At 40.5% G+C, this 14119-nt stretch overlaps 1 protein-coding gene across 2 annotated transcripts in view; it reads right to left on the reverse strand.

Annotated features, from left to right (window-relative positions):
- Positions 1-13571, reverse strand: part of mapk8ip1a (mitogen-activated protein kinase 8 interacting protein 1a) — a 51292-nt gene extending 37721 nt beyond the window's left edge. The window contains exons 1-2 of one of the 2 annotated variants that reach the window (XM_050073559.1): positions 13532-13571; positions 10061-10407 (exon numbers count right to left, since the gene is read on the reverse strand). In XM_050073559.1, the coding sequence (XP_049929516.1) occupies positions 10061-10132 (72 nt within the window). In that variant the 5' untranslated portion in view covers positions 10133-10407; positions 13532-13571. Of the gene's footprint in view, positions 1-10060; positions 10511-13531 lie in introns of those variants that run through there. The other variant, XM_050073558.1, reaches the window with a different exon arrangement.
- Positions 13572-14119: the final 548 nt, after the last annotated feature.

A 14119-nucleotide genomic window follows, 5' to 3' on the forward strand; every position in this document is an offset into this window, starting at 1 on the left:
CTACTATACTCTGCTCTACTCTATAATCTGCTCTACTCTACTCTGGTCTACTCTGCTCTACTCTGTTCTTCTCAACTCTGCTCTACTCTATACTCTACTCTTCTCTACTCTGTTCTGCTCTACTCTGCTCTACTATGCTCCATTCTACTCTGCTCTACTTTGTTCTACTCTGCTCTGCTCTACTATACTCTGCTCCACTATACTCTTCTCCACTCCACTCCGCTCTACTCTATTATACTCTGCTCTACTCTACTATGTTCTGCTCTATACTCTGCTCTGTTCTATTCTGCTCTACTTTGCTCTACTCTACTATACTCTGCTCTACTCTACTATGCTCTGCTCTACTCTATAATCTGCTCTATTCTGCTCTACTCTATTCTGCTCTGCTCTACTCTATTATACTCTGCTCTGCTCTACTTTGATCTACTCTACTCTGTTCTACTCTGCTCTACTTTGCTCTACTCTGCTCTACTCTGCTCTACTCTGCTATACGCTACTCTGCTCTACTCTACTATGCTCGCTCTACTATATTCTGCTCTGCTCTACTCTACTATACTCTGCTCTACTCTATAATCTGCTCTACTCTACTCTGGTCTACTCTGCTCTACTCTGTTCTTCTCAACTCTGCTGTACTCTATACTCTATTCTGCTCTACTCTGTTCTACTATGCTCCATTCTACTCTGCTCTACTTTGTTCTACTCTGCTCTGCTCTACTATACTCTGCTCTACTCTACTATGCTCTGCTCTATACTCTGCTCTGTTCTATTCTGCTCTACTTTGCTCTACTCTGCTCTATTCTACTATGCTCTGCTCTACTCTATGATCTGCTCTACTCTGCTCTACTCTATTCTGCTCTGCTCTACTCTATTATACTCTGCTCTACTATTCTCTGCTCTACTCTATACTCTGCTCTACTCTACTCTGGTCTACTCTACTCTACACTGGTCTGCTCTATAATCTACTCTTCTCTACTCTATTCTGGTCTACTCTACTATACTCAACTCTATACTCTTCTGTATTCTATTCTGCTCTGCTCTACTCCGCTCTACTTTGCTCTACTCTACTCTTCTCTGCTCTACTCTATTCTGCTCTACTCTACTCTGCTCTACTTTGCTCTACTCTGCTCCACTCTACTATACTCTGCTCTACTCTGCTCTACTCTACTATACTCTGCTCCACTCTGCTCTGTTCTACTCTGCTCTACTTTGCTCTACTCTGCTCTATTCTACTCTACTCTGCTCTACTCTGCTCTGCTCTCTCAAAAATTAAATTGTTTTACTGACCACAAAACATTTGTCTTTGTAATATTCCCACCATAAGGCATACATTTGAGGGAATATGATGCAACCTTAAAAACAAAATAATGGTCATTACCGAAACAGGACAGTCAGTACCGAAACAATGCAGTCACTACCGAAGCACTGGGTGTTTTGTAAAAAATAAAGTATATTGAGTTATCAACTAAAGTATTATGATGCTAATCGGTTACATTTATGTTCTGTTTCATCAATTATTAACTCTGAAATCAATCTGATCAGTGAAAGACTGCATTTAGATTTTGAAGAATTCTATAATTTGAACATGGAAATTTGTTAAAATATTTTTTATAGATTTAATTGTGAAAACCTTAAGGAAAAATTTGTAAAAATTTAAATCTTTAGACAAGGGAAGGAACAAGCATAACAGGTTGATATTTTTTTGTGTAATATAATACTATATGTTTCAGTAGTGACAAATTTTGGGAGAGGAAAAACATTCCAAAACAGTCTGAAAATGCAATATAAAAATTTACAGTCATTTTACTAGATATGTGACCTTTACATATGGTACAATATATATAGGGACAAAGTTTTGGAAATAAAACATACAAAATTTCAAAATATTTCCAGCCTAACTTTGCACACATTCAGTAGAATGCCCCATATACAACCTATCGTTCAGGATAAACTATATAGATATAAAGCAACGTTAATATCTATTATTGGTGAAAATTGATTTTTCAAACCAACAATATTAGCAATGGATTGAAAACGTTTACATAAGGACAATGATCGAAGCGTCATAATCAACAAGATTTGGGCTGAGGACAGGACAATATTTCATTAGAGGCTCAACCAGGAGGTAGAACATTTGCTGCTCATGGGAATTTTATTGTTCAAGCTGTGGTACCTTTGTCATCTACTTCTTCATCACAGTGTGGGAGAGGCCCTTTATGTGGCATCTGTCCTGCATTACCCTGGCCCTCCTACAGGACCCATTCCTGGCTGGTCTTTTCTTTTTTGAAATTGAGGCACAAAAACTTAAAATGAAATAATATTCAGGAATTGTGCATATTATCACAACAGCACAGATTCAATCACACCTTGGTTTAAAATTCAAAATTGAAGTTGAATCAGAATTTAGTCCAAAATTAGGCTGTATGCAAAACCTACTGTATTTTAAGCCAAGCCAATCTATCCAGCCATCTCATAGAAATTCCTAAAATGGACACAAAGTCCCTTAAACTGTGTGCTGGCAACACCAAAAACAATGCCAATGCAATGACACACAGATTAGATATTAAGAACGAGAAAGTTTGCATAGGATGGGTGGGTCAAACAGATATGGACTTTCAACCAGGAGACCACTTTTCATGTCCTGTTTGAAAGCAAAAGTCAGTGGGTCTCATTCATGACACGAGTAGAACGAGTTTGTGTGTAAATTGTTCACAGAAGGAAATTTATATGCATTTCTGCATTTATCAATATGTCGGAAGCTCTGATCTTTCCGTAGGTACTAACAAAATCTACACCTGCTTCTGACTGCTTGTAGTGATTGTGTTGTGCTCTATTATGTTCACAATGTGCTGATGCCTTTGAAACATGCAAGTTAAACATGACAAAAGATTATAAATTTAACACATTTAGCTAAATTATCAGATTTAAGCTTCAGGTTAGGTTTCTTAAAATGTGAATGAGTTATTTAAATCGACATAATACATGGTATACATTTCTGGCATCCTGTTCCCACTTTCTTCAATCAGGAGAGAGAACTCCACAAATTCATCTTCTGTTTGACCCATGTTACTAGCCAAACACTTAGCTATCAGTGATGGCTGTCAGAATGTATAGTGATTAGCACTTAATATAACACATACATCACCGTACCTTCTGAGTTTGCTATTGACTGCTCCAGTGGAGGCATGTCACTGTCTCCCCTGACAGAAAGGTCTCTCCAATGATGCAAATAATGTGCTCGTCTGCAGCTGTGACTGGGAAGAGCCTCCTCCCGTAGCTGTTGTTTATTTTTTTGTTTGTGCTTATGCGTTTTTTTGCATCAATCGAACCATTTTCATTCAACTTCTTGGAGGGTTCTTGTAACAGAGGACACAGAGTTGATGGCATCCATTGCCTCCTTCCAGGCCTTTGATTTACCCGTCCCTGTCACACCATTAATAATATATTTTTTTCTCAACTCCACCCAAAAGAACTTCAGTCTCAGTGTCGGAAAAGTTTTTTCTTTCTCTCTATCTTTGTTTGTTTGCTCCACGTTCACAGGTCGTCAGGATGCACCTATCCATAGTAATTATCATCTCCATTTATGGTGGTCACTGGCTATTCATGGGCGGGGATGTATGCTAATTGCTGACTGGCATTCATGAACATTCACACGCAGGGGCGCCACCAGGAATTTTGGGCCTCATGAAAAAAATCACATTGGGCCCCCCCCCGCGCAGCTGTTGTCAACACATCTCTAGGACCTAACTGATCCATTAAAAGCTTTACATAACTCTAACTTTGAAGGCTTGCAACTGTCTTGCTTCTTGTAGTTCAATACTACCAGTACAATATTTACTGCTGGTGAGTTGTACATGCAACAGTCTGCATCCAGTATGCAATTCATTATTTGATGCAAGATTAAAAGCCGCCATAAAAAATGTGCTAAAGGCCATCTTTTACAGTCTAAATGTAATTTTTATTGTAAGATCCCAAAATGGAAAATTCTCCTAACATTAATGGAAGACTTAAAAAATAAGTTAAATATACGTTAACTTTTCAATCAAAATAAATTAAGATCATCATCTCAAAATAATGAAAACAGTAGCTGCACATATATGCCAACAAGAAAATAAAGTTGAAATGGAAAATGATATTAAAAGGCCTCATGGAGGTGCTGAGTTAGGTTACTTAATGTCCAGCATCCAGTACAGGCAGTTGTAGGCGGTTTTTGTTTCATAATAATCATTATGTGGAAAAATAATTTGTTTGAATTTCTGTCATTAAAAAATATTTCGTTTTCTTTTTTGTAATGGTAAAAAAGAGCAAGAGAGAGACTCCCTGCAATGATGCTAACTGGCATGTCATTCAACACAGTGTTGCTCACCTTCATTGGGACGGGGAGGGGTAAAGTTATGGGGAGACAGGGCTGCTGCTTCTGACTCATCTGTTGTTGAGTCTGGTAAAAGAGGCAGGGACAACTGATTTAATATGAATGTCTTGCTAAACATTTACCTGCACTGATTAAATGTAGGTTAAAAAGGAGTAAATGTGGGCTAACGCTAGTCTGTAGCTAGCTTATTTCACTATGGACATTAAGCTAACAGGTTCATTTCTACCACTCACAGACTATAGGTCAAGAAAGTCATACTTTGTGGTAAAACTGTTGAGATATAAGCTTTTTAATCAGAAAGACTCAAGAGTACACAGGAGGAGGTCGCGTATGTGACGTCATAGCTTTCACTCGCTTCCTGCAGTCAGAGATGGCAGAGGTATGATCACATAATCCAGTTTGAGCTATAATGGTAGAGTACTGTAAACAAACGGTTACCATTGGAAATTGCTAGTTTCAGTTCAGCGCCGGAAGTTGCACCCGTAATTTACGCAAGTTATCATGGGGGCTAGGAATAAGGTAGATAGGGTGTCACTGTTCTCACATGCCTACGATCAAATCTGAGTTTTCCACAGGGTTCATGAATCTGGCGTAGGTTGTTAGTACCGAGGTTTTTATGTGCAGATCTACTCACAGATTTACTAATAATTCATGAATAAGATCAAATGTTACTTAAGTGATTTCATGGACGCAGTGTTTTCATTTCAGACTTTGCATTGGCATTGTTTATATGTTGCTAGCTTGTTCTGTTAAGATATTTCTTGCCCACCACAATGTAATGTGCTGTTAAGAGGTTGTGTCCATTTCATTTATTTTTGTAAGACTATGTGATCTGTCACATAATATAAACTGAGAAACCCTATGAAGCAGGATGATGGTGACTACCTCTGTGTGTGCCTGCAATCCACTCAGACAAGGTCCTAGGGTTTTTTTGACAGTGCTGCTGTATTAAGCCAGCAGGAACTCTCAGCATGCAGCTCATGAACGGATTGTACTGAAAACACACTAACCTTCTATATCTGCCTGTCAGCACATTGTCTTCCCTCTCTGTGAGGTTGAAGTAGATCATGGACTGTGGAATGATCAGTTACAGTCAGATCATTACTGATAACTTCTATAGAAGATCTTCATATTACACAGTTAAGCTGTGAGGAGCAGCCGAGCTGTTACAGATTTCCACTTCACAGAGAATTCATTGCATTTCTCATCTGGACTGTGAAGTACACGTTTATATATATATATATATATATATATATATATATATATGTGTATATGTGTATATATGTATATATATATATATATATATATAAATATGTATATATGCTTGGTCATTACGTTTCCCTCCAGTGAATTCGCTGTTTAAAATGAGCTGTAATCCATATAAACGTAATTTTGAGGAGACAAAGCTGAGTTCTGATACAGATATATGTTTACCAGAAAAGGAGGGGCCAAACAACGCAGATGTTTTACAGCGAAGGATTACTATAGAACAGAGCATGTGTGAGTTACATTGACATATTACATACTTGAACACAGCTGCAGGCCTGCCATGTGTCTGGCTCATGCTTAGGACAAAATGATCTCCAAATACCCGTATGTATTTTTGACAAATAATTCCAGCGGATTATATCAAGGTTAGAGGGTTTATTGCTCTCCCTTGACCCAGGGCCGGGGACATCTTACCAGGTGTTCCACCAGTATCAGCAGTGCTGCACAGCTGTATGTTTTTGAATGCTAACAAATGAGTCATTGTTTAAGTTTGTTAAAATCACCCAAGGTTCAACTTGTTAAAGTGAGTGTTTTTGGAGATTATAGGCAGCACTCCTGATAAATGTGATGATATGATATTAGTTAGCGAAAGACTCATTTGTTTGAAATCAATCTCAAACCACTAAGAATTAACAAAACAAGCTAATGAAATGTTAGCCTGGCTGCTAACAGATATATGTTAGCTGTCTAGCTAACTTTTCTAAAATCCTGTAGTCTGTGTTATTCCCCTGAACAAACACAAGTCAGTTTCTTTAAGTGTAATTAAAATGATATAATCCAGCCTTAGAGCTCCAGTAAGCCCTTAGTGAAGTGCTGGTCATACAGTAGCATGATGCTACTCTATTTTATTTGCATAGTTTGTGAATCAGTATTTGATTATGTCACATTGAATAGTAATTTTGACAAGGATAGATGAGTATGAAAGACTGGAAGAGAGAAGGGTCAACATTTTTGCCCTCTAGGATTAGGTTTCCATAGCCAGTTTCCATTTTAGATCTGGTTCCTTGCATTCCCCAGTCTCAGCTAGCTCTCATCACTGTTGCTTTGACTAATGGAAACAACAAACATGAATAGTGGCAGATTATATCAGCCATAGCTAATGATCATCATTTCTGTAAGAGCTAAAATGATACTTTGTTACTTAATAGCTGGAGAAATATAAATTATGAGAGTCAGTAAGCTACACCTATTATTTCAGTCATATACTGTTCCTTTAATTACAAATTATAATATATTCTGGTGTTCACCTCACTTTCACAACAGAGTGTGAACACAATATCATACTTGCAAACCTTGAAACCTCAAATATACAGAGGATTTTGAAACCAAAGCAGGTGGTCTGACTTTATGACTTTCAGAGACTTTGTTTACTGCATTCTGGTGACTTTTTAAGAATGATAGTGACAAAATAAAAATTGTCTTGCAGCAGCATTTTTATATTGAATACTTTTAATTAGGTTTAGTTTTAACTCCAGCACAGTATCAGGAGGAGGGAGGAAGGCCAGACTGTAGGCTTCTTTCGCACCAGGAACCCACAGCCAGCTGTCCCCCCCCTGGCCCATACGCCCCGAGGTCATGTAAGCATAAGTGAGGCAGAATGGGAGGCTCCTGGTCTTTAGAGACAGATGGGTACGCCGCTGTAGTGGAGGAGGGCAAGCCAGGTCCCCAATCCCCAATGCAACCCTCAAAGCCCAGCTAGAGCCATCCTGTCACACAAGCGTAACACAGTCATCGGTCAGTACAGAGACAAGGTGTCCATTGGCAACCACGCCCAGCTCATGCAGGCCTGATCGGAGAAGGTGGAGGGAAGTGCCAATGGCAATGGAAAACAGACTTTTATACCACTTTCCCACCAACATTTGGGCATGTATGTTGGTTTTTTTAAACACAGGAAAACCCACTAAAAATAGGCTAGGCAATAGCTCTAAGACAACAAGGGAGGCTGAACTTCCCCCAAAATTTCATAGAAGAAATGGTCAAATATACACTATTGAATTTACATTAAAATAAGAATTTATATTGCATTAAACGTGCTCTAGGATGCGTTTAACATCATGACTATGATGTTCAAACGTCCACCAGTTTTCAAACACGACCTCCCTGTCATACATTCTCGTGTCAGTACAGTGGACGCGGAGCCTCCAAGCATTCCTACGAGACAGCGATGCAAAGCGAGACGGTCATTGGATAAATGTGACAAAATCGTCAATTTCAGGGAGGCTCAGCTTCCCTGGGACCTAATGGAGCGGTAGGCGGGAGAGGACGCTCGGTGTATGCATGATGATTGGAGGAATTGTCTAAAAGGCGGAACCCCTTTGTGATTAACAGAGCTTTGGAAATACACACCGGCGAGTGGAGTCTTCTGACAGAGTGCCATCCGGAGCTCCTTATTTCCATAAGTGATATAGCTCATCTTCACCATTAAACCCATCTGAAAATCTTTGAGGTGTGTTTTGCTGTGGTTCTATGGCATAAGTGTGGTTGAAAAACGGCTTCAATTAAATGTTCCTTTTATAAGTTACTGCCTCGCTACAATATGACAAATCTTATGATGTAAACTTAAAGTGAGCTTCCCCTGTTTGAAAGACCAGTGGCCGCCACTGCTATACACTCCTTCTCCCATTGCCAGTAGACCAGAGCCATGTACACAGCTTTGCAGCAGCCAAGCATGCCTTTCTGTTATTTTACTGGAGTGTCACGTTGGATGTCTTGCACAGGCTGGAAAACAGGTTAGTAAACAGCAGGAAGCGGCATGAAGGTGAGTGAAAATGTTAAAGTGGTTAGTTTCTTTTTAAAATCTGTAATTATTTAGTCTCTCTTTCAAACTCAGTGCAGACTAATTTGAAATAAAATAGAGAAGAGTTGGGATCCCGGAAGAAAACCAGGAAAGGGCAATGAAAAGCGGAAGTCTCCTGGGAAAATCGGGAGGGTTGGCAAGTGTGCTACAGGATTTTTCTAAGCAATACAGATGTTATTTTTTTGCAACTTCACTTACTTGCAAGTGTTGAAAGCTAAACATAGCAAGACTTGATAAAGAATTTCATACTGGACTAGAAACCTAACACTAGCCTACCATCTTGTTTGTTAAATAAAACCTGACCAACTCTAACCACCATTATCATATTTTTTATTGTATTACTATTCAGGCCTAAAAGGTTCAGTGTGTAGGACTTAGATGGACATATAGGCAGAAATGGAATATAAGTATGTTTCCTTTAGTGAATAATCACTTGAAAATGAGAACTGCTGTGTATTGTTACCTTAGAATGAGCTGCTTATATCTACATAGGGAGCAGGTCCTTGTCTACAGAGTCGGCCATGTTGCAAATTGCTTGTCATATTTTTTACAGTAGCCCAGAGCAGACAAACCAAACACTGGCTCTAGATAGGGCCATTTGCATTTTCACATTAGCAGTCCTCATCACTACATTTCACTGAATACCCCTAAATTTTACACCCTGCTGCTTTTATAAAGAAAAGCAGTCACGACAACAGTGATTTTTATTGATGTTCAGATGGATTTAAGGAACCTTCTCTGGATGTTGATGCTGAAGGGAAACCCAGGTTAGGGTAAAATCACTCTCGTCTGATCTGACACAGTAAACAGGATGCACCTCATTTAAAGGGATATACAGGGATACTACTGCTGAGTGAGTGCTACTCACTACTGCTGGCTATCTCTAGAGACCACTCATTACTGAACACTGCCTAAGGAGCCAAGGCCAGCTACTTCAACATCAACTGGGCTTGTTTTTATAGAAAGAATCCTCTCACGACTTTGTAATGTGCCCTTCTTACTGTACTAGAAGATACTGCTAATGTACAGTTGACCCATCTGAAATATACTTGTATAGATTTCACAAGATGGCAGAACAGCTTGGAGGCTCATGTTCCAACAGCGCAATCGGGGTCAATCCCCACCACAGCCAGTATGCCCTGTCAAAGTGTCCTTGGGCAAGTCACTGAACCTCCACCTGCTCACTGACTTTGGGTCCGCTGGAAAAACAAGTCAGCCACATGAAATATTGACTTAGGAATATTGATGTTCTAAAAATAGTATAGATATTGCCACCAATACACAAAACAGGAGGCTATTTAGTGAAGCAAAGCAAGATACAGCTACAGCTGAACCATTTTCAGAGCTGACCCACTGCCAGCACACACACACACACGCACACACAAACAAAACGGCATACACAGATACACAACTAATGCTGTCTCATTCTGAAAACAGCATCCTCCCAGGAAATAAACACACACACACACACACACACACACACACACACACAGTAACCCATTTATTCAGCTTGATGCCGCTGCTGCCTCATTCAAGATAACCCATGTTCATACACACCCTTATACACACTGTAACCTATCTGCCCTGCTCATTTTAAAAACAGGGGATCCTCCCAGCCTCCCTACCTGGGTGCCGGCTTGTGGCAGCTGTGGGAACAGAGCCAGGGTGGTTGGTCTCTTTGGTCGATATTTATCCATGACAGCACAGGTTGATCCCCCTCTTGACAGGCGACAGCTTCCTCCCTCCCTCCTCCTCCTCTTCTCCCCTTTTTATTAAGCCAGCGTAGGCACTCCTCAGCTCGGACAAGGCCTCCCCCACCCTCCTCTACCTCCCTCTCTTCCCCTTCTTCCTCCTCGGTCTCGTCAGCATCGATCAGATCTGAGCACAGCCTCTGAACACACCCCTTCCAGTCCCTCCTTGCGTGATCATTGGCTGGCCGCAGAGTCACATCATCATCATCACCATCATCTTCCTGGCAGGAGCAGAGTGGGGCAGAGAGGAGAGGAGAGGTAGAGAGACAGAGAGGGAAGGGAAGAGAGAGGGAGAGAGGTCGGATGGTGTTGAATAGTGATGGGATTGACAGAGGGAAGAAAGCAGGGTGGAGAGAGAAAGAGAAGCAGAGAGGAAGAGAGAGGGGGAGGAGGAAGTCAGAGCCAACCAATCAGAGCAGTGCATGACATCATCAGTTTATCAGCCTGTGGTGTTTTCTGTGAGTTAAGGCTAATAAACACTGTGAGTGTGTCTGTGTTGTGTGTGTGTGTGTGTGTGTGTGTGTGTGTTTGTGTAACCCTGTCAAATAAGATTACACAGTAACAGTGATCCCATGGAGAGACAAAGGCAACAGACCCGCCAACCAGTCAACCAAACAGTCATTCAATCAATCAATCAATCAATCAGCCAGCAACGCAGCCAGCAAGCCAGTCATTTAGTCATGTAGCCACCAACTAACCAGTTATTCAGCCAGCAAACCAACAAGACACTCAGGCAGTCTGCCAATCAATCTTTTAGGGTACCAGTCAGTCAACAAACCAGCCAGCAGAACTAGTCTGTCAGCTGTATTAGCTAACACTCCAGTCAGTCAGAGAGTCCGTCTACCAGTAACTTAACCAACGAGTCAGTCAGCCAATAAAACAGTCACATCTTTCAGTAAACTAACCAACCAGCAGCTATCAAACAGTCAGCAATACAGAGGCTAAAGAATGATTTTGTTGTTCAGCCAATCCTCCAGCCAGCAAACTAATCAGTCAAAAGATTACCCAACAGAACCAGTCAGTCCACCAGCCAGCCAACGAAACAATTATTCAGCCAGGCAGCAGCTAACAGACATGCCAGTCACAATCAATCAATACACCCCATGAGTGAGTCAGTAAGCCAGCAAACTATTTAATCAAAAGGTCAACCAGGAAACCAGTCAGTCATTCAGTCCGTCAACTGGCAACCCCCATCAGTCAGTCAGTCTACCAGCCATTTAGCGCACCAGTCAGTCAGTCAACCAATTAGACTGTCAAATCGTTCACCCAATGAACCAACAAACCAGTCAATCATTGCTTAAAGGGGACTTCTTATGCTCATTTTCAGGTTCATTCTTGTATTTTGGGTTTCTACTAGAACACCTGTGCATGTTTTAATGGTCAAAAACACAAGCAGTGCTTGGTGCTGCTGGAACACCTGTTTTTACCCTCTGTCCGAGAAGGCTCTATTTTAGCAAATGTCTCCGCAAGGCCCTGTAAACATGAAAACAGATATTTTTGAAAATAGATATTTTCCTCCACATTCTAGCCATTCATCCACACCCAAACACTTTCAGTTTTAAGTCACTAAAATAGAGGTTTTTGAAAACACCTTCCAGGATGTGGAAAACGGAGCATATGAAATATGATGAAATCATCTTCTCAGTTCGCACACTCACATTGTTGATTTGTGTAATGAGCATGAGCCAGAAACAAAAAATGGCAGACTACCACTTTGCTAATGTTTTGTTAGAGGTGCTTGGTCTAATAACTACTTTACACTTAAACTTAGTACTGCTTCAAAACTTCACGGACAAACAGAGCTGTCTATGTTATTTGGTTAACCTCAATGTCTGCGGTTAGAAGTCCCACGGAAACGACAGTTTTGGATCGGGCCCAGTTTTACCAGCAGATGTTTGGACAATTTTGAGAGTGGGATTGTTGTTAGTGAGGATTAGAAGGAAAGCTTTCACATTACATACGTCCATTTAAGTCAGTTCCTTTCTCCTTATAATAGAGAGGGAATCAACAGTGAAGAGAACTCCAGTAAGTGTTTTGAAAAATGTAACGTTAGCCTGAACACTTTATTGTCTTTGTGACAAGGAGAGACTGTGTTAGACAACGCTGGCAATTGTTTGAAGTAATTTTTTAATTCTCGTATGAACAGAAATATTTTTTAAAACAAGGTTGTGAAGACACGGTTTAAAAAAAAAAAGGGGAAAAAAATCTTTTTTCAAAAATATCTGTATGTAGACAGGGCCTAAGCCCTCTTCCTAAGAAAAGCCCAGACTGCTCTGGTTGGTCGGCTTTCGCATCTCTGCACTTTCTCTGCGGTCTGGGAATGACTGTAACAAAGAATATCAGCACTTTCTACCATGGAAAATCACCAATAAAAGTTTCCAACTGGACAAGTTCCAGCAGGAATATGATTTGAAGTTGGGAAAAAATTAACATCAGCAACCAAGATTAGGCTACATGGTCTCTGTCCTGACATTAGCAATAGGCTACATGTAGCAGTGTACTTGCAGCCAGGGAATGACTGTGTGTATTTCTCCCATTTAAAATCACCAGTAAGCTTCTAAACACAACCTGACATGTTCAGCAGGAATATAAACCGAAATCAGGGACAAATTATTAACACTGGCAATCAAGTTTAAGTTTTCCCTGACGTTAGCGTGTTGCTTTATGTAGCAGCGCAGGCTATAGAATGTAAAGACTCAAAGTATTGTGCCTGGAACTGGCCCCCATGAAGAGTGCCTGGCTTTGAAGCTGGTTTTCATAATGGCCAACAGTGGGAAAATCTGTTACGCTATGCCATGAAGACCAAAAAGACTTTTCCTAGATACTTAGATGGCAAAAAAAAACTTCTGTTAATCAATGGAAAAAAAAATTGAGCTCCACAACCCGAACCAACGATATGAAGCCTGGGGTGGTTTTTGCTCACTGGTTTTACTCTACGACATATGTTTACCTCATTATTTGAAACTTTGACCACAATAAAATGAACATCCCACCTTGTATCATCTTAGATGAAACCTGGCATCTCTTAAGGCCTAAACACATCAACCCAACAACAGAGAACTAGCGGCAACGAAGACAGAGTGTTGCATCACAAAAAATAACTCTCCATACCAGCAGTCTGTATGTATCATTCAAAAAGGGAAACCAAAAGACAGACAGGATGGATTCAAGATGCTAGTTAGCCACTTAGTGCATTAGCAACATGTTGAAAGAATAAAACATATTTACTGTGTGGCAGTGAACAATAATACAAACAACTGTGAACCGTTTCTGCTACAGACCTAGAAAAAAACTTTTCCTAATATTACAAGTTTGTTTCAGTCCCACTTGACTGAAGCAGTTTACCTTTCTCACATCCGTTTCTCTTCTCATAAACTAAGCTGAACTGCCAGTCAGTTTTTTTATTCACCAATAGGCTCCTCCATCTCCAATGCAGATTCACCATGTAGAAGGCCAACAGTTCAGGACACACTGTCAAATCTAGGGTGATGAACATTCAGCTCCTTATCCGCACTGCTTTCAGGCAGCCTTAGCGGGGCCCTACGCCATTGCGAGCATACTTGTGTGGTGGTGTGTCTGTGTCACTCTGCAGTTACACCTCCAAAACATTAGTTGGCAGCGGGGTTTCTGTGAAATGCTGAAAAGTTTAGTTGATTCAAAACACACATTAAACATGGCTTAATAGAGTGTGCCAGGACTGACATCAAAACCCGGAAGTTTAGCATCGCGCTGGTTCCCGGAAGAGAAAGTGAATGTGATTTTTGCATTGCGTTTTGGATTATGTCAGAAAATAAGCTCTGTGGCTAACACAAGTTTATGATACTTACAGGTTTTGTTCAGCGAGATAATCTTCACATATGAACACCTTTCATACCGCATTTGAAGCTTAAATGCGATCGCCAGAAGTAAAAAGCTAACGTTAGGCTTTAACGG

Source organism: Epinephelus moara, chromosome 20 (assembly GCF_006386435.1).
Source record: "Epinephelus moara isolate mb chromosome 20, YSFRI_EMoa_1.0, whole genome shotgun sequence".
Classification (NCBI taxonomy): Eukaryota; Metazoa; Chordata; class Actinopteri; order Perciformes; family Serranidae; genus Epinephelus; species Epinephelus moara.